This window comes from Bos indicus, chromosome 18 (assembly GCF_029378745.1).
Source record: "Bos indicus isolate NIAB-ARS_2022 breed Sahiwal x Tharparkar chromosome 18, NIAB-ARS_B.indTharparkar_mat_pri_1.0, whole genome shotgun sequence".
NCBI classification, from domain to species: Eukaryota; Metazoa; Chordata; class Mammalia; order Artiodactyla; family Bovidae; genus Bos; species Bos indicus.
Window position 1 is genome coordinate 22,271,257 of NC_091777.1, and position 20,360 is coordinate 22,291,616.

The window sequence follows — 20,360 nt, forward strand, 5'->3', positions numbered from 1 at the left end:
TGCATAATAGTGAAATAACAAATGAGAGCCTTCCCTGGTGGTCCAGTGGTTAAGACTCCACAAAGGGGTGGGTGTTCATCCCTGGTCAGTCAGCTACTCCACGTGTCACAGGAAGTAACAACTGAGACCCTGATTGCAGACATTCAGAGTAGTAGGAATTTAGTGTGTGTTTGGATAAAATATAAATGTATTAATATAAATGTATTAATTAAATGTTTCTCAGCATATGATAAGAAAGCACTTTCAAAAATGTGTGGTATAAATTTATTATGTATTTTTAATTGTTAATCATGCCATTAGTAGACTGTGTAAGTTCTATAATTTTTAAATGCTAAGAAGATAAAATGTTTTATTGATTTGACTATTTCTAAACTTAAGTTCAATGAAAATCTGAAATATTCATCTGCAGAAAGAATTAATGTATAATTTATATATTATTTATGAATTTAAGATTTACAGGTCCATTTATAATACATATATTTTTATGTAAGATGTATTATAAGGTTTATCACTAGCAAATAATGTGTGATTATTTTGTTTAATCTAAAATGTCATTGATTATGACACTTATTTTATGTGTCAGAAAAAATATATTAACAGTTAAAACTTTGGCATACCTTTGATTATTAGGTGAATCTTGATTTCATAGATGTTAATTTGTGGGGGAAAGGTGTACTTTAGAGACACTATAGTATTTGATTTTAATTTTCCTATATTGTCAGTATTTCTAAGCATAAATTTTTTTTTAAAGAAAGGAAATAAGTTTTTTAAAGAATAAGGATTAAACTATGCTGATACATATACTGACTATGATTAGCTAATACTTGGACCTTAGTGACTATATGAAACAACTTGGTGAAATAAACATTTTGAAAAAAATGATGCCCAATCTTAAACTGGAAGTCATTATTTATTTGTTTTATTTAGTATTATTTTTTGTCCATGCCACATGATGTACTGGATCTTAGTTCCCAGCCAGGGATCAAACTCATGCCCCCGACAGGAGAAGTGCAGAGTCCTAACTACTGAACCTCCAGGGAATTCCCTAAACAGGAAGTAATTTATAATCCACCTTATTAAAAACCTCGAATACAGTCCTCCTTTCATAAATTTAAAGATTAACTAAAAACCGTTTTAAAAGTTGATTGTTTTTTTCCAAGTAAGTTTAAGCTAGAGTCTTGAGTTGAACTTTAAACTGGAATAATTTCATCAAGTTAAATATGTTTCTTCTTAAAAAAAAACAATACACATGTATATATCTGATGATTTTAAAAATAGCCCCAGTGCCTGCAACTGGGCTTACAAAGAAAAGAAAATCATAATGTAAAATAGTAGGTTTGTTTGTTTGCTCTATGTTTGATGAATTGGATGCATTAATTACAACAAATGGACTAAATTGGATAAGATTCATTGTTTGTCCAATTATTGCAATGAGAGAATCTACAAGGGGCAATTACAGATTGACACCGCATAGAATGTAGCTTGTTACACAGCTTCTACTAATAACACGTGGGCAGGATTTAGATGAGTGCATAAATTACATCTGAAAATCAAATATAACCGTCAAGTATATAAACACTGAGGTTTTCTAGTATGTGTACTTATCAAATGAATTAACATTTCAAATTTATACTTAGTTTGAAATTGCCCTTTGCTGTCTGAAAACAAGCTATGTTTTGATATTTAGTTCTTTTACATGCCTGGACACTTGTTGCTGCAGTTTGCTAACATTGATAACAGATCCTTTTACTGTTTTAAAAAACAAAACTTGCTTAGAGTCTTTATTATCATTATAGTCTGTATTACTTTGTTGCTTTACTTTGTGACATTTCTAAAAAGCAGACTATCGATTTATTTGAAGAATGTACCTATAAGGACATTTTATTTTAGAATTAACATAGTAAACTTTCTGTAATTCATCATAGAGGAATGAAATGCTCTTTGGTAATTGGATATTTTGCTTAACTGATTTTATCATATTTCTTCTACTTGTGGATCATCTGATTTCCTTCAGATAACATTTATGGCTATCAGTTGTCAATGTACAGGCAATAGATATCCCTGGTTGTTCAGAAATCAACAAACTTTAACCGTGGTATTTTCTAAAATATAATGTAGTTTCATAATCCTCTTTATTCATTAAAGTGTATTTATTGATATTAAATTATCTAGTTACTGGTTGAAGTATAGGATTTTATTTTAAAATCAGTAAGCTATGTTGAAAATAGCAGAGTAGGAGTAAGGAGACTTTTGTCTTTTACTAGACGTGTGGTTTTGGCAATTTGTTTTATCTTTTAGGGCTAAAGTTTCTCTGTTTAGTGAGACTGATGACCTCCTCACCTATATATGAACTTTTCTCAGGGTCAGCTGAGATACTATAGACAAAAGCACTTTGAAATTTTAAGTATTCTGTAAGTATAGAATAGTTTTATTATCCTGAATATTTGTTCCTGGAGTTTTCTTCACTAATTATTTTGAGCCAGTGGTTCTAAAACCTGGTGGGAATTCTTATAAAGTCTGATAAGGGATCCCACTTACTAGATCAGAATTCTGGAGTTGGAACCTACAAATCTGGAGTTTTGTTTTGTTAGTTTTTATTTTGAACTAATCTCACACTTGTGAAAATAGGTTAGGGTTCCCTTAGGCTCTTCACCCAGCTTCCTCAGATGTTAATAATATTTTACCCAAGCACAGTGATCAAAATCAGGAAGTAAACACTTAACACAATCCTGTTAACTGAGTTACAGCTCAGTGCAAATTGTGTCAGCTCCATTTTTTTGGCCAGGATCCAGTTAAGGATTTTATATTTTATTTGTTGTCTTATCTCCTCATACTCCTCCATTTTAGAATGATTCTTCAGTCTTTGACATTTTCCTCTTTGGAGTATACTGGGCATTTATTTTGTAGTGCTCAGTTGCTAAGTCGTGTCCATCTCTTTGCAACCCCATGGACTGTAGCCCGCCAGGCTCCTCTGTCCATGGCATTTTCCAGGCAAGAATACTGGAGTGGATTGACATTTCTTCCTCCAGGGGATCCTCCTGACCCAGGAATTGAACCTGTGTCTCCTGCGTCTCTGCATTGGCAGGCAGATTCTTTACCACTGAGCCACCTGGGAAGTCCCTTATTTTGCAGAATGTCTCTCAATTTAGAATTTTTATTTTTAACAAACAAACTTCTAATGAAACCTGACTCACATGTTTAGGAATTACTGATCAAAACTAACCAAATGTTTGTTCTTTGTAATATCCCTTATATACCATTTTAGAATGTTTAATAAACTGATATGACTTCATTATTTCTAAGAACCAATGTTCTATGTAAGTACCCATAGGATATGTGTGTGTATGCACATATATATAAACTATATATTTTATATAAAATATATATTTTTTAAACTCAGAATTATGTCAGTGAAGAATGACTTCAAATTTTAGAATAAACCTTATTTCTACAGACGAAATGTAGCTTTTTTGAACAGAATGGTCATATGTGTAAGTATTTGGACCTCAGAAGTTTAGTAGGAAACTATTGTATTTGAAATATTTCTTGCAAAGTTAGAATTTGAAAAATACTTTTGCATGGGTTAATGATAGCTAATTAGTTTATGAATTAAGATTTATTCCAGGCCTATACAATAATATTGGAAGAAAATGCAGAATATAAGAAAAATAAATTTTGAAGGTATTTTTGTTTGTAAGTACATTTTTCAAATAAAGTAATGAAGGTTTACCTTAGGTATTATCTGTTTAGTTTAGTCGCTTAGTCGTGTTCGACTCTTTGCGACACCATGGACTGCCGCACACCAGGCCTCCCTGTCCATCACTAGCTCCTGGAGTTTACTCAGACTCATGTCCATTGAGTCGGTGATGCCATCCAACCATCTCATCATCTGTCGTCCCCTTCTCCTCCCGCCTTCAATCTTTCCCAGCATCAGAGTCTTTTCAAATGAGTCAGTTCGCATCAGGTGGCCAAAGTATTGGAGTTTCAGCTTCAGCATCTGTCCTTCCAATGAATATTCACAACTGATTTCCTTTGGGATGGACTGGTTGGATCTCCTTGCAGTCCAAGGGACTCTCAAGAGTCTTCTCCAACACCACAGTTCAAAAGCATCAATTCTTTGTCTCTCAACTTTCTTTATAGTCTAACTCTCACATCCATACATGACTACTGGAAAAACCATAGCCTTGACTAGATGGACCTTTGTTGGCAAAGGAGTGTCTCTGCTTTTTAATATAAGATATTAAAACACTTATATCTAACTTATCCACCTCCACGAAAAAGAGTGAGTGTTCAAGACTAATTTGGTAGCACTTAGTATTTTTTTTTAGCACTTAGTATTTAGTCAATGTTTATTTATAAAAATATTATTTAAGCAGCTTAGTTCAGTGTCCTTAGAGTGAAAACTTACTTTACCTACTAGAAAGGCAAAGTACAATCTCTTCATAGTCATAAATATAAAATTTTAAATCTCTCTGCTCCTGATTTCATTGAAGTTTTTATTGAGTGGGATTTGAGTCTTTAAGCAGCAATATAGATACCATATTAGATTATATATTTCACATACAGAATTTATTTAGCATACCAAACACTAATAAAATGCCTTTTTAAGCAATGTACTGAAGGGTATTATTGGGCCTTGATCTGCATGTCATAGGAAGTCATTATTAACAGCTTTGCTGCCGCTAGTGTTGTCCTCATCTACAAACCAGTCTAAATTATGTTTGGGTTTGGCAATGGATAGCAGATGAGGGAGTGCCATGAAAACTGTATTTCTATCAATCATTTTTAGTTTGAGTTATCCCTTACCTTGCCATTGAAGATCACCTGCCCAAGTGCCTTAGGTTATATTAAATAACCAGAAGTAACACAAAGGTTACTCTTAGAAGGAGGTTGTTACTTGAAGAAAAAGCATGACAGGAGACTTCTGGGAAACCAGTGTCTTGTTTCTTGATCTAGGAGCTGGTTATACATTATGTTCAGTTTGAGAAAACTCACTGTGCTATATATACTCTTTTGATATGTGCACTTCTCTGAATTTACATTATATTGTAGTATTAGTACACTTTTTAAAGGAAACTGAGGAATTGCATTTGGGACCATTTTGAGATTTTAATATCTGTGGTATATCCATGTGGATATGTCTTATAAACAGTTGGTTATATGAATCTGAAGTTGAGGAAAGGTCTGAATTAGAGATAAGAGATTTGAGAATCTTCAACTTCTAAGTGGTTGTTACAAATGGATTAAATTGCCTAGGAATAGTATATAGAGAGGAAAGAAGTCTAAAGACACAACTTTGAGAAATACCAAAGTTTAAGGGACTGGCAAAAAAACAAAAACAAAACTGAATCCTGCTGAAAAATGACAAAGTAAAGAAGAGCCAAAGAAGTTTAGTCAGAACCAGAAGAATGTTGTGTCATGAATCTGAGAGTGGAGACAAGGAAAAATTAGTTATGTGTTGGTAGATAAAATTTTTTTTAATTTCCATCGGATTTAGCATTACAAGGGTCATTGGTGGCCTTAAACATTAGGAGGTCAGTCTTTGGAGTGAGGCATATTTAATTTCTGTCTCAGTTCTTACTATTGGTATGACTTTAAACAAGTAATTTAATTCTCTAAGCCTCAGTTTCCTCCTCTTGTATAATTTGCCTCTCAGAACTATATGAACACAAAGTTAGAGAATGCATATAAAGTCAGCAGAGGTTGACTCAGTAAACTTTGAGTAAATGGAAGCTATGAATATGGAAAGTTGTTTTAAGAGTTTTGATTATAGTGGATTGAGGAGTGAAAGGAACAGTATAAGTGACTCGAGAGCTGTGGATAAGGAGGGAAGAACAAGATGATGTGGTATCTAATAGTAGGTATTACCTCAAGGGAGATTTTTATTTTAGGGGAGAAACCAGAGTAAAGGAAGAGGGACTGGAAGTTAGAGAGGAGATGACCTGTGTAAACAGAGGGGATAGAGTATGACTGTGGGTAGTTCCTTAATGTTGTGTCAGAGTATCCTTTTAAACTTTCTCTGATTTCCTGGTTTCAATGTAAACTGTATGTTTACTGTATGTCATTTATTTCACATACTCAGAAAAGTACAAGTGAGATAACCAAGTAAAAATTACCATTATCATGTTGAAAGTGGTGATCAAACCAATATGAGAATATCCTGGGAATTAATCATTCTAGAATTTTTTCTCACTTCATATCTCATTATCCAGTCAATAACCAAGTCTATTGTTTCTGCTTCCAAAATGAAAAATTATGTATCTTTTTTGACTTCTTCATCCACCCTACCATGGTCCTGTATTTCATTCTTCATTTCTCACCTGAATTGGCAGCTGGTTTCCCTCATTTACATTTCATTTCCTTCTAGTTGCATTGCTTCCTTATTTAAAATTATTTTCCCCCCAATTTTATTGAGAGGTAATTGACATATCACAGTATATTCATTTATGGTGTACAACATAATGATTTGATGTGTGTATATATTGTGAAACTGTTACCACAATAAGTTTGTTAACATCTGTCACCTCACAGTTAATATATATTTTTCTTATAAGAACTTTTAAGGTTTACTCTCTCAGTAACTGTCAAATATTTAACTCAATATTATTATCTATAGCCACCAGGCTGTACATTACATCCCTAGAATTTGTTTAAAATTCTTACATCTTTCAGTTGCTTTACTGTTCTTATCCATTCAAAATATCTCCATGCCATTTGTTGTCAGTGGTGAGCAAGTCAGATTTCTTTTCAATTTCTGCCCTATGGAGCTTAAAGATGGCCTTAAACTAAAACATTAACCCCTTGCATGTAAGACGGGGTCTTCTATGACCTTGACCCAGCTCTTCCTGTAGTATACTTTGTGTGGTCCTGGCGGTTCATGGGGTCGCAAAGAGTCGGACACGACTGAGCGACTGAACTGAACTGAACATGCTCTTATTGTTGGATATTCTCATATATCCTGTGGTATCCCCCTGTCTGGAATGTATTCAGTCTTTTCTTTCACTACTTGTTGGGCTCCCTTTCATCTTTCAGTTCCCTGTCTCAAACATTGTCTTTTCTGTAAAGCCTTCTTTACTCTTTAGTAAATATAAGCATTTCTTCCTTTGTCTTCACATTACATCTTGTTCTAACTTCCTCTTTATTTTAGCTGTGATCGTATTCTAACAATGATATGTAAAGTTAGGAACCTTATCAACTTTACCTTCAAATCCTAGAACCCAGGAAAGTGGCTGGCATGTCACAGTGAGATGTAGTTACTATTAGTTGAGAAACAACTATGTGTTAAAGGCTGTGCTCAGACGTACATTATCCCGCTTAATTCTCAACCAAAATATGGCTCTAGCTATTGCAATATCCCTGTTTTACAGGCAAGGACGCTATCAAGTAATTTCCCCAGTGCCACACAAGACAGGTAAATGGTGACATCAGGCTTTTATATTTTTGAAACTATGATTTCAAAGTAGATGCTTTTAACCTTCAAGTTTTCCCACATTAGTAAATAACTGTTGAAAAAATTTTTGATATATTTCTAATATATCATGCCTGAATATAATCGGGAAGCTTTCTATGTTTAGAATATAGGTATCTAAAATAGAACTTTCCTAATAGTGATCATGTCATCTCATCTCTTGAACTAGATAAGAAAATGTGGGCTGTACTATGTATTTCCATCTTTCATCAGGAAACAAACATAGAAAACACATTTTCATTTTAGACATTTACATTCAGTGTGTGTTAATGTACATATATACGTGTATATGTTAGAGACAGGTAAATGTATGCATACTGTAGAAATATAAAAACTCTTACTCTTTAGAAAGATAGAGTGTAGCTAAGAAAAAAGCCTTAAGTGAAATAACCAAAGAACAATTAATTGTTTAAGTAAGGGAAAAACTGCTATAGGGTAGAAACAGTGGAGACTTGGAGACTAGGTGGGATTCAAAGAAATTAAGTGGAATTTGAAATAAAAAGAAGTAGAAGGAAAAAGAATCCCTCATTGCAAATCTATCCAAGATAATAAAATAAATGAATTTATGTTAATTATTAATTAAATCACCTGACATTTTTCTCATGAAAAATAATCATGAGCCTAAAGAAACAAGGGATAGAATTTAACCATATTTCTAAGCTTGAAATATGTTAGTTGTATTATTGGTTTCTATTTGTCCCATTGGAATAGAGTTTATCATTTGAAAATACCATTTTTTATTTCATGATAAATAGCATCTTTGAAAGTTGAACATTCAAGGGATAAAAAACAGAAGAAAGTTTATCATTGAGATCTTACTTTGACCAAAAATGGAGAAATACAAAGAGATCTTACTGTTTACTCTTTTTCTCTTAAAACAGCAAACTCATTATTACATTGGGTAAGAAACAAAAGAGAAAGAATGAGTCTTCAGATGAAATATCTGATGCAGAGCAGATGACACAGCATGCATTCAAAGAGGAAGACTCTCAAGTGAGTATGAAATTTTTTTCTGAGAAATGAACACTGGCAGATTTAGATAGCATAATATTGTTTTATGGATGTTTATACTGTAGTTTAGTGGTAAAAGTACATTTTATTTTCATACAAGTTATATGACAAAACATTATTACAGTATGGTCCTACAGTGTTAGACCTGGGAGGAAACTTACACATCGTCTTCAAACCCTCTCAGTTTTCAGATAATGAGACTGAAGCCCAGGAGAGTTTAAGTAACAATCCAAAGACCCTGGTGGCTTTTAGCATGGAGAGTATCTAGTGATATTATTACCCTGTACTTATAGAGCATTATTAAATGAATTTAATGATGGAGATACTAATTTTAAAAGTCACATACAAATGATAAAGCAAATGGGTTGAATCATTCTTGAAGATAATTTCTTTGGTCTGCTTCTACTGAGGAAAAGATGAACAGGTATATTAAAAATCCCCTAAAGCAGACAAAAATACTGTGCATTTTTACTTTTTATTTTTTTAATAGCTGTATATTCAAAATAACCTTGTGAAGTTAAAAAATTATATAGTAAAGGTCATAATAATTCAGGCCACCCTCTGCTCTCTAATAATTAAAGTACGACCCTAGGCCGTAGGGGTGGTGGCAGTTGTTGCATTATGGGGCCAGAAAGCCCCTGAATGGCCTTTCTTCTTCCTTATGCAGCTTCTTATCCAATGGGAGAGTAGTGGCTCAAGGCTCCTGGGCTGCTGCAAGAGTTGAGGTAAGGGCAGTGACTGAAGCTCCTAATATTATATGGCCTGGCTTTTTCTTCATATGTTATCCTTAACTTAGGCAAACTTATCATTATTCAATATGAGAAAATGTAGTTAAATTTTTACTAAAATAATGCTGGCCATTTTTCCATTATGTAATTACCAAACAATGCAATGGTAGAATAGGTTAACATGCATATTTCTTCCATGCCTTTCACAGTACTTAACTAGGTTGCTTTGACAAGTGTTTTGCTTTAACACAAAAATTTTAATGGAGAAGGAAAGAAATATTTTCTGGTAAACAATCATAAATCTGTATTATTGATATATTTAAATATATTAATATATAAATTATGTATAAATATCTAAAAATAGTTTTCAACCACAATGGATTGTTAAGATTTGAAGGCTTGAAAAGTAATTGAAGGTTTAGAGTCAAGTGAAAAATCTAAAAATATGGTTATGGTATTTAATTTTTTACCTGATAGAGAAAATTCAATAATCTAACTACATTTAGAGACTTAAATTATTTTTTAAAGCCCCATAGCACATTTTAGCACATTTTATTAGGTCTATGATAGGAAACAAATGGTACATTATCATAATGAAGTATTTAGTCATTTAAGAACATAATGTTTCTGACCTCTTATATAAAGTGCTGTTGATTGAAGCCTTTAAAACATTAAGGAAAAGTTAGAAAAAAGAAATTTGAAGAAATAGTTTGTCACTTTTAAGTTGTCCTTTGAAAAATACTATGGAGAAAAAGAAAGCCAAAGCAACCCACATTGGCCTAAAATATGGACATTCAAATTAGTTCTGTATTTTTAAGGTAGTGAAACTGTTATGTAACAGAGAAAGCTAATTGGTAAGAGTGGCACCTTACTTCTCTTTGCTGAATGTGTATCTATATGCTCTAGTGGAATGTAAGTTTTGGTGAAATCAGTTGGAAAACTGCAAAAAAACTCACAGTTTTTTAAATTACTCATAGACTGATAAATCTTCATAGAATGAGGGAGCAGTTTATAGTATGTGGCTCTCATTCCTTCTTGTAAAGAATTACCTGAATGTGCATTTTTGTGAGTTAAAACGATTGTTTCAGGCCACTTGTTTACTACTTACTAAGGATTGTGTATGGCATTTCAAAGTACCTGACCTAAGTGATCAGAAAGGAAACTTTAATGTTGAAATCATCTATAGAATCTTCTAAAAGTATACCAAATTATTACCAGACTTCATTATATAAACTATTTATACCTAGTGAGACATAACATTCATAATATATGTTATTGTTAGAATAATAAGTGTCCTGAATGGTTATTAAATTAAGGTATTTTTGAGCATTAAGAACTGATGCCTGTAATAGAACTCCAAACATTTCTTTAGCCTGGTATTAGAGATCCATCAGAGAAGGCAATGGCACCCACTCCAGTACTCTTGCCTGGAAAATCCCATGGATGGAGGAGCCTGGTAGGCTGCAGTCCATGGGGTCACTAAGAGTCGGACAAGACTCAGTGACTTCACTTTCACTTTTCACTTTCGTGCATTGAAGAAGGAAATGGCAGCCCATTCCAGTGCTCTTGCCTGGAGAATCCCAGGGACGGGGGAGCCTCATGGGCTGCCGTCTGTGGGGTCGCACAGAGTCGGACACGACTGAGGCGACTTAGCAGTAACAACAGAGATCCATAGACTCTTCTCTCCCAGGGAATAATAAATGTTTCATATCTTTTCCAAAAGAGAATGTGGGAGAATTGGCTTTCTATAAGTCCCTTGGGCTTCCTCAGTGGTTCAGTAAAGAATCCTCTTGTAGTGCAGGAGCCCCCAGGAGATACAGGTTCGATCCCTGGGTCAGAAGGAAATGGCAACCCACTCCAGTATTCTTGCCTGGGAAATTCCATGGACGGAGGAGCCTGGCAAGGCTACAGTCCATGGGTTCACAAGAGTAAGACACGACTTAACAAGTAAACCAAAAGCTAGTATATTTCTTAGTGAACTCCCCAGCCTTTATGGGCTTCCCTGGTGGCTAAGATAGTAAAGAATCTTTCTGCAGTGCAGGAGACCCATGTTCAGTCTCTTTTATATAATTTTTGTTTGCCACCTTCCTGCCTCCCATAGTGACAAAATTGTCACCTTGAGCTTTGAAAATATGAATATCTTCGTGGCTAAGAGATGGTGACCCATCCTAATTGAAGCATGGAGTTTTCTACTACATTTGGCTGAGCTGCCTCACCACAGTAGTGCCTTTCTTTCTCTCAATATTCCACTACTTTCAAGAGAAGAGGCACTACAGCCTTTCTGAATACAAATAAGTTTGTCCCCACACTGCTGCGCTGATTCAGTTTTGTTATGGCAATGGTAGCATGAAAGACCTACCACATTGAAGACATTGGCAGAAACCAAAAGGAGAACACATGGGTATTCTGTTAGTTGCATTTTGGGGAAATGTTATGGGAGTTACTAAATACACAGAAGGATAGTAAAAGGAAGATGAAATATTGAGTAGAAGAACAGTTGACTGAGGTACCTCCATCCATGAGATTTTAGGGAGGTACACAAAGTTAAACCTAAGTCCTTAGGGATTTTCAGGCAATTGTGTAATTTGTTTTTTAGTGGGAACATCAAATATTAGATTTTTAGGGAGGTAAGTAAAGCCATGTGCATTTGATACTTGCTTTTAAATTATTTAGATTATTTTAAAATCATGTTACTGCACAGAAGACTTTCTGAAGAGCTTTCTTCCGTTTTTATGATAGTGCTGATCTTTATTTTTAAGGGAAGCTAGTAAAGGCAGTACAACAGTGGTTCCTCCTTCATTCACATTTAAGTTTTTAGTAGCTTTCATACTTTGTTATTTTGTGTATCTCTTTTAAAACATTTTATGTTATTTGTTTTTTTTCTGTTTTAAACACAGGTTCATGGGTTTTGTGTCAAAGTTTTTATTTCTTTTAGTTTTACACCCCTGATATTAAACTAATATTCATCTGATGACTTTCTAGGTTTGAAGCAAAAACTGTGCTAGTATTAATATTTTAAAATACATGTTTCCCAATCTGTGAAATAGTTAAATAAAAAGACCTTTTTATTCTTAACAAATTCAAAAGAAAAGTAATAAAGGTATTATTGTTAATCATTCCTACTTGACATTTTAGGAAGTAAACTAAAGATAACTAAAGATTGCAAATCTTTGGCAAAGGTAAAATTATAATCTTCCTTTAATTAAAAGTAAAAATGAGGAAAGATGAATACAGAATACAGTTTTGAAAATTTAATGTACAAAATTGTCACATGACCCTTTAAAATAAATCATGTGAATATGATCCTTATCATTCATTACAGAAAAGAAGATCAAATCGACAAATTAAAAGGAAAAAATATGCAGAAGATGCAGAAGGGAAACAATCTGAAGAAGAGGTTAAAGGCTCTATGAAAATAAAAAAGAATTCAGCTCCTTTACCTGGTGAACAGCCTTTACAGTTATTTGTGGTAAGACAGATTTTGGGTTGTATGACAAAAAACATTTTAAACCAATGTAAATTAAAAATCTTTAAAAAAAATAAATAAATAAAAATCTTCATTATCTTTCCTCCTAAAACCTACATTAACTTTTCCTCCTAGGTTCCATATTATAGTTAATAGAACCATTAGTTATTTGGATCAGAAACCTAGGTATTTGTTCTCTCTTTTTTTATCTTTACTTCTTGACATTCAATTTTTTGCCTCCTAAATATATTTTCATGCAACTCCTCTAAACTCTATGTTTTTTGTGGAGTGTTTCTAAATTACAAGTTTAATTAAAGTACTTTTCTTGAAAACTCCTCTAATGGTGTCCTAAATCAGAAACAAATGAAACTGCACTTTTTACAGCTTATAAAGCCTTTTGTATGGGTTTTTTGGCCTTATGTCCTTCCACTTCCCTCTAAGCTCTCAGTCCTCTGGTTTGATGAACATAGTTGTCTCAGTGCCATATTTTGATACCTTTATGTCTTTACATATGCATTTTCCTCTTTGTAGAGTTCTTCTACTCTCCCTTATCTGGACTGTAACCCAGCTACTCATTTCCTTGCTGAATCATCTGACACCTTGAACAAGTACTAATCTTCTCTATACCTGAGCTTTCTAATCTGCAAAATGTAAACTATTGAGAATAATGCATAAGAAATTAAAAAGCCCAATATGTTTACTATGAGGGTGATGCCAGTGATGATGAGGACAGTAACAACATTTTCATTTTGTATTTCTGACATTTAACATGATCCCTGACATGTTAAATAAGTGTTTGTTGGATTTTAGTATATTTATAGACATACAGAGTAGCAACTGAAATGTTTTCAGAATGTATCATCATACTTTTTCTCCTCCTTCACATAGGAGAATCCAAGTGAAGAAGATGCTGCAATTGTGGACAAGATACTATCTTCTAGAACTATAAAAAAGGAAGTAGGTAGTGATACATTACATTCTGTACTTTATATTCCATGGCCTGATTGTAAAACTCATAATTATTGAATCTTTTTCTTAGATATCATCTGGAGTGATGATTGATACAGAAGAATTTTTTGTAAAATACAAGAATTAGTAAGTATTTGAGTTGGAAAAAAAATAGAAAGATATTATTTCAATATGAATTAATATTTTGAATATATTAAGTTAAATTCTTATTTTTCTTTTATTGGTATTTTAAAATATTTTATTTGTTATTGCATGAACTTAAAAATCATTAAAAAGTGAATAGACTATGAAAACTTTTCATGTTAAAATTGAGTAGTTTTTTTCCCAAAAAAAACTACTGACTAACATCAAAATGCAGGAATATTTATAAATCATGCTTTTGGAAATAATAGACATTTTCCATCATATTATACTGTTAAACTTTTCAGATTTTGTTCAACTTTTTCTTATGCTTTAGTGAAAGAAAGTATTTTAAATAAAATTACATTGCTTTCAAAACAAGTTTGCTTTCTGGTCATGACAAAACTGTTATAATGAAGAAATGAATGAAAAGTCACATCTTTGTTATCCTTATGATTCAGTTTACCATTCTGTGTAGTGATCACAGTGGCTTTATTTTAGAAATTATGTGAGAGTCTGTTGACATTAAATGAAATGATGAACAGCCTATTTGGAAAGTTGAAGATAATATTTTTAGAGGCCATGATTAAAAATAAATCTAAAAACAAAACATGATTTTCTATATCATTCTAATATACTACTTTTATAAAATTTTAGCTCTTATCTTCACTGTGAATGGGCCACAGAACAGCAGCTTCTGAAAGATAAAAGGATCCAGCAGAAAATCAAACGATTCAAATTGAGACAAGCACAAAGAGCACATTTTTTTGCAGATGTAAGAAGAAAAAGACTATTATGTGTTGAACTCTGAATGCATGTCATATTATGTATCAAAAACTTAAGTATTATTCATCTTAATTCTTAGGCTTCTACTTTTGATGTTTGACTATAAATGATATCTACATATTTTCCCCCCTAAATTTAGCTTGTGAGTGAAGTAGCTCAGTTGTGTCCAACTCTTTGCGACTCCATAGACTGTAGCCTACCACGCTTCTCCATCCATGGGATTTTCCAGGCAAGAGTACTGGAGTGGGTTGCCATTTCCTTCTCCAGAGGATCTTCCCAACCCAGGGATTGAACCTGGGTCGCCGCATTGTAGACAGAGACTTTACTGACTTGACTTTACTTCCCTGGTGAGGGAAGCCCTAAATTTAGCTTGGAAAGTAGCTAAAACAGGAACACTAATAAATCAGAATGGTAGCTATCTCCTGTATTTTAAAGTTAACATTTATTTCAATACCTTTTAGAGTTGAATGTGAGTATATTAATATCTTAAAGTATTTTATCAGCAAACTTATTCAAGTAATGGTGACATAACAAATAAATGAAAAAGAAGATTTTTCAGTATATGAGATACTGCATATTTTCTGTATCAGCTTTGTGTATGCATGAACAGAACATTATTGGAAAAATTCATTAACTTTTCCAGGCCTTTTTAAAAAGTCAGATATCCTTTCCTGCTCTAAACTTGTTAATTTTTCTTTTAATAGACTTTTTTAGAGAAGTTTTAGATTCATCTAATTATTTTAACTTTTTATTTGAAAATGTTAATACTGGATTTTCCCACATATATTTTAACTGGATTCCCTAAATGTTAACATTTTACCATATTTGCTTTATCATTCACATTAATTCTTCTGTCTCTGTGCACCTCTCTCCCTCTTTCTGCCTCTCTCTCCCATGTACATAATTTTTTTTCTAAACCATTTGATAATTCTCAATTTCAGTATTCTCTAGAAGCATTTTCCCATAATAATAGTACAATTAACACAGACATGGTAATATTATCTCATCTATTAGACCTGAATTCATATTTCACTAATTGTTCCACTAGTATTTTTATAGAAAAATTTTTTTTAAAGTATGTTTATGCTAATTCTGATCCAAAGTCTAGTTCTGCAGTGCATAATACATTTAGTTGGCATGTCTCCTTTAATCGGTATTTTTTTGTTTTCCATCCCTTGGACTTCTTTCTTTTTAAAGAATTTAGGTGGTTTATTCTATAGTGTGTCCCTCAGTTTGGGGTTGTCTTGATTTTCCTCAGCTTCAGGTCATGCATTTTTTCAAATGAACATTACAGAAATGATGCAGCAGCATTCTCAGTGAATCATGTCAGGAGGTATATGATACCTATTTACCCAATTACTGGTAGTGTTAACTTTAATCACTAGATTATGTTAATATCTTATGGCAGATTTTTCTACCAGGAAGCTATTTTTATTTCTTTGTAATTGTAAAGTCTACTTCAAAAATTTGTTGATTGAAATGACCTATCAACTTATGGATGCTGGGAGGTCCTCAAAAATTTCTCTCTTCCTCACTCTGGTAAATCTCTTATTGAGCTGATGGGGCTTACCAGGTGGCTCAGTGGTAAAGAATCTGCCTGCCAGTACAGGGGATGCAGAAGATGCGGGGTCGAAATGATCCCCTGGAGAAGGAAATGGCAACCCATTCTAGTATTCTTGCCTGGAGAATCCTTGGACAGAGGAGCCTAGTGGGCTGTAGTCCACAGACACGACTTAGTGACTGAGCACACACAATGAGCCAAAGATTTTAGAAGTACTTAACTAATAATCTTTTAATTTTTCGTGAAGGTTAATTTTTTTAATGTGCCTCAGGCACAGATAAACTGGAGCTATGCAGATTTTCTTATAGAGTACTTTTTTACCATTCTGGTGTTGGGTAGTGCTCTTTTATTACCAAGTGTGTCTTGTACATGGAGATGATAGTATTGATCAGGAATGGATTAAGATAGTGAGAACTAAAGGCAGAGCCATGGAGTACTGTAACATTTAGAGGTTAAACAGAGGAAGAGATGCAACAAAGATAACTGAGCTGGGCTTTGGAAGTAAGGCTTTCAGGCATGATTAAGAATTAGCTAAGCAGATGAGAGAAGGAACAGCGATCTATTCAGAAGAGAGAAAAATAAGTATAAAAACATGAAGGTGTGACAGAACATGGAATTTGAAAAGCATGTGGTTTTGTACTTTTGAAGCATAATATCTTGGGTATGGCTGTGTCAAGCAGTAGGAGATGAGGCTGGAGGAAAACGTTTGAGCCTGTTTATTCCCCAGAAACTAATGTGGGCTTGTTTCCCAAATAGGGAAGTCAGTAAAGAATTTGAAGCAAGGGAACAATATGTAAGATTTATAAAGATCCAAGTAAGAAGACATGAGGCAGTGAGAATGAGGAAGGAGGAACCAATTTGAGTTATAAACAAAATTAGAATCTGTGTGAATCAATGAGATAAGGGAGGTGGGAGATGAAAGAAGAGAAAGAATCTAAGACGACTTCTCCGTTGCTGGCTTGTGTAACTGGGAGTAGCTGCTGCTGCTGCTAAGTCACTTCAGTCGTGTCCAACTCTGTGTGACCCCATAGACAGCAGCCCACCAGGCTCCCCTGTCCCTGGGATTCTCCAGGCAAGAACACTGGAGTGGGTTGCCATTTCCTTCTCCAATGCATGAAAGTGAAAAGTCAAAGTGAAGTCGCTCAGTTGTGTCCGACTCTTCGCGACCCCATGGACTGCAGCCTACCAGGCTCCTCCGCCCATGGGATTTTCCAGGCAAAAGTACTGGAGTGGGGTGCTATTGCCTTCTCCCACTGGGAGTAGAGTGTGGCCTAAAGTTGGTGCTGTGTTGGCCATTAGCCCAGTTAGAAACTACAGGCAGAAGTACAGGTTGAAGTGTAAATGAATGCAGTTGAGTGTGAAGTCGCTCAGACAGTTTGCGTTTAGTTAGGTAAGGGGGTCTTGAGCACAAGAACCAGCACCAGATAGTGTTTGATACAAATGAGAGAGGACCTTTCAGGTCAGGTGATTGGTCTTCAACTCTTGGACCTGGTTACTACTGAGGAAAGTAGCGCAAGAAGGTAAAGGAAAGCCTCTTTTCCAACTAGGAAATTTTAAAGGATATACCTTCTAGAGTAACTTACTTGTCTGAGGTGCCTCATTTTTTTAGTGCTTTTTAGTTGAGTTTTTTTTTATACATAACTTGGTGATTCATAGTACAGACAAATCATAGAAATCTTTTAGAAATTAAAATGGAAGTATTCCATTTTTTGAAATTCAGTTACAGTCAAACTGAAGTGTTTGTTCTATAGTGAATAGCTAGTAATAAGTTTGTCTTTATTTCACTTTTATTTTTCTACTTCTTTGTCAAATATCAATTAAGTTACTTTTAATTTTAGATGGAAGAAGAACCATTTAACCCAGACTACGTTGAAGTAGACAGAGTGTTAGAAGTCTCTTTTTGTGAAGATAAAGATACTGGCGAGGTAAATATTTGGTAGAAATTATTTTTGAGTAAGTAAGAAAAATCTAAAACCTTCCAGGTATTAAAACATTACTTTTTTAGAGGTAATGATCTAAAAACGTTAAACAAAGTTTCATAAGTCTTTACCAGTAAAGATTAATATATTTAAATTTTTTCTGGGGATTCTCAGTTTAAACTGTTTCTTACTATTCTTTTTCAAATTAATAAAGTGAAAAAAACTTTCTTTTACAGCCTGTTATTTACTATTTAGTAAAGTGGTGCTCATTACCGTATGAAGATAGTACTTGGGAACTAAAAGAAGATGTAGATCTTGCAAAAATAGAAGAGTTTGAGCAATTGCAAGCTTCAAGGCCTGACACAAGACATTTGGTAAGAATATGCCTTATCATCATGAAATCTTAGCATTTCCTTAATCAAGAGGTGTAGTGTGATTTTTGAATTTCGAATTTAGTCTGGTGTGCAATTAATACTGTATTTTTAAAATGACTACATAGAAAGTAAAATTACTACTTAGTATTGTATATATGTTAATTTAACTATTCCTCTATTAGTGGATATCCAGGTTTTTTCTATTCCAAACAGTGCTACATTGAAACATGGAACCCTTTATAAGTGAAATCAAAAGTATTAATATAATTGTTTGGTCAGAACATATGTGCATTTAAAATTTTTGATAAGAAGGGACTTCCCTGGTGGTCCAATGGCTAAGACTCCATGCTTCCAATGAAGGGGGCATTCAGGGGCCTGGGTTCAATCCCTTGTTGGGAAACTAGGATCCCTCATGCTGCAATGACTACAACAACAAAAATGATCCCATGTGCTGCTGCGGCTAAGACCTGGTGCAGCCAGATAAATTTTAAAAATGTTTAAAAATTTTTTGATAAATATTTCCTTTTAAATTTCCCTCCAGAAAAGTTTCAAATACTTCTACTTAATCTTGAATTTACTCAGGTCATTTATAAAAATATCAAAGGTATCAGTTTCAGCTCTAAGCAGTGTTATTAATTCTCTGTCAAAGAAAAATCTTTAATATACCCACCTTTCCCTTGCTTTCTGTAAACCAGTTATTTCTTTATAACTGAATAGCTCTTCTACTTCCATAGTAGCTTTACTTTTAGAAAAACCGTTTGAATAGAATATTACTAAAGATCCACGTAAATTAAGTACACTGGTTTCCTATTGATTCATCCTTGTCTCTCCTTGCTTTAAAAAAAAAAACTGAATCAGTTATTGATTTTTCTAGTACAAAGACTACAGAATTCTAGAAGGTTATATGGCAAGTTGTGTTATTTTAATAATTACATTTTTTTTTTTACTTAAAGCATAGGATTGTTACCATGTAAATCCAGTTTGCAGAACCAAGCAAAAGAAATTCACAAAGAGATATACTATGATTTTAATTAAATATTTTGGCCAGTCCTCTTTCAAATGTAATTTGGTCATAGAAATTTCTTCACTAAAGAGGAATTTGGTATATGAAAAGACTAGAAGAGATTACTTTTCAATTAGAATCAGAATTAAGGAAGGCTCTTATGAAAAATGTGGAGATGTAATATAAAAGAAGAAAGTTAATTGTTCCATGGAAGAGACCATATTGTTTTTATAACAGTTTTTTTTCTGGTTGTCATTTTATTTACTGGTCTTCTTAATCTGTCTCCCAATAATACCCATAGCTTATTACCAAGAGGACAGCAGCTCCCCTCTATTCCTTTTGTCTTCCAAGTGCCTTTTCTTGAGCCAGGAAAGGAAAGTGTTAATTCAGGGAGGAACAGTCTAAAGGATATTATGAAGAGGAAAAATTTTCTTTTTGGAGTGGGGTCCATATTTCAGTGGTAACCTGATCTTTAGCCTTATTAAGTAAGCTGTTTCTTAGATTAGTGGTTGTCCGTCAGAGGTGCTTATCAGTACCACTTTGGAACTTTTCGAAAATAAGAGGTGCCTAGTTTCTGTATCCTGGCTCCAGAATCAGAATATCTCTGAGTGGACCCCAGGTGTTAAAAGTCTTTCCCACATGGTGGGAAGAGCCACTGCCTTAGATACATTTGTAGTCTTTGGTAATGTAGCCAATAGAATTAATCCCTTCAGTTAAAGTAAAATCAATTTGACAAAAGTGCTAGTTTATCAAAGTCAAGTAATATAGAAGGTAAGTGATTTTTTTCTTTTTGCCAGTCTATTATTATTAAATAAAACAACATATAAACGTGTTTTTGAACAAATGAAATTTGTTCCTAAACTAAGGAAATAGTGATTGGATTACTGAAAGGAAAATTATTAGAGAACATTATTTAATGTGGAAATTGTTTTAAAGTTCATTAGCTACTATTTAA

General features: G+C 33.6%; 1 protein-coding gene across 13 annotated transcripts in view; it reads left to right on the forward strand.

Moving 5' to 3' along the window:
- Positions 1 to 20,360, forward strand: part of CHD9 (chromodomain helicase DNA binding protein 9) — a 226,170-nt gene that overhangs the window by 139,641 nt on the left and 66,169 nt on the right. For all 13 annotated transcript variants that reach the window (XM_019978873.2, XM_070770560.1, XM_070770559.1 and 10 more), the window contains 7 exons: positions 8,350 to 8,461; positions 12,530 to 12,676; positions 13,562 to 13,630; positions 13,713 to 13,768; positions 14,420 to 14,537; positions 17,948 to 18,034; positions 18,265 to 18,402. In XM_019978873.2, the coding sequence (XP_019834432.2) occupies positions 8,350 to 8,461; positions 12,530 to 12,676; positions 13,562 to 13,630; positions 13,713 to 13,768; positions 14,420 to 14,537; positions 17,948 to 18,034; positions 18,265 to 18,402 (727 nt within the window). The remainder of the gene's footprint in view (positions 1 to 8,349; positions 8,462 to 12,529; positions 12,677 to 13,561; positions 13,631 to 13,712; positions 13,769 to 14,419; positions 14,538 to 17,947; positions 18,035 to 18,264; positions 18,403 to 20,360) is intronic.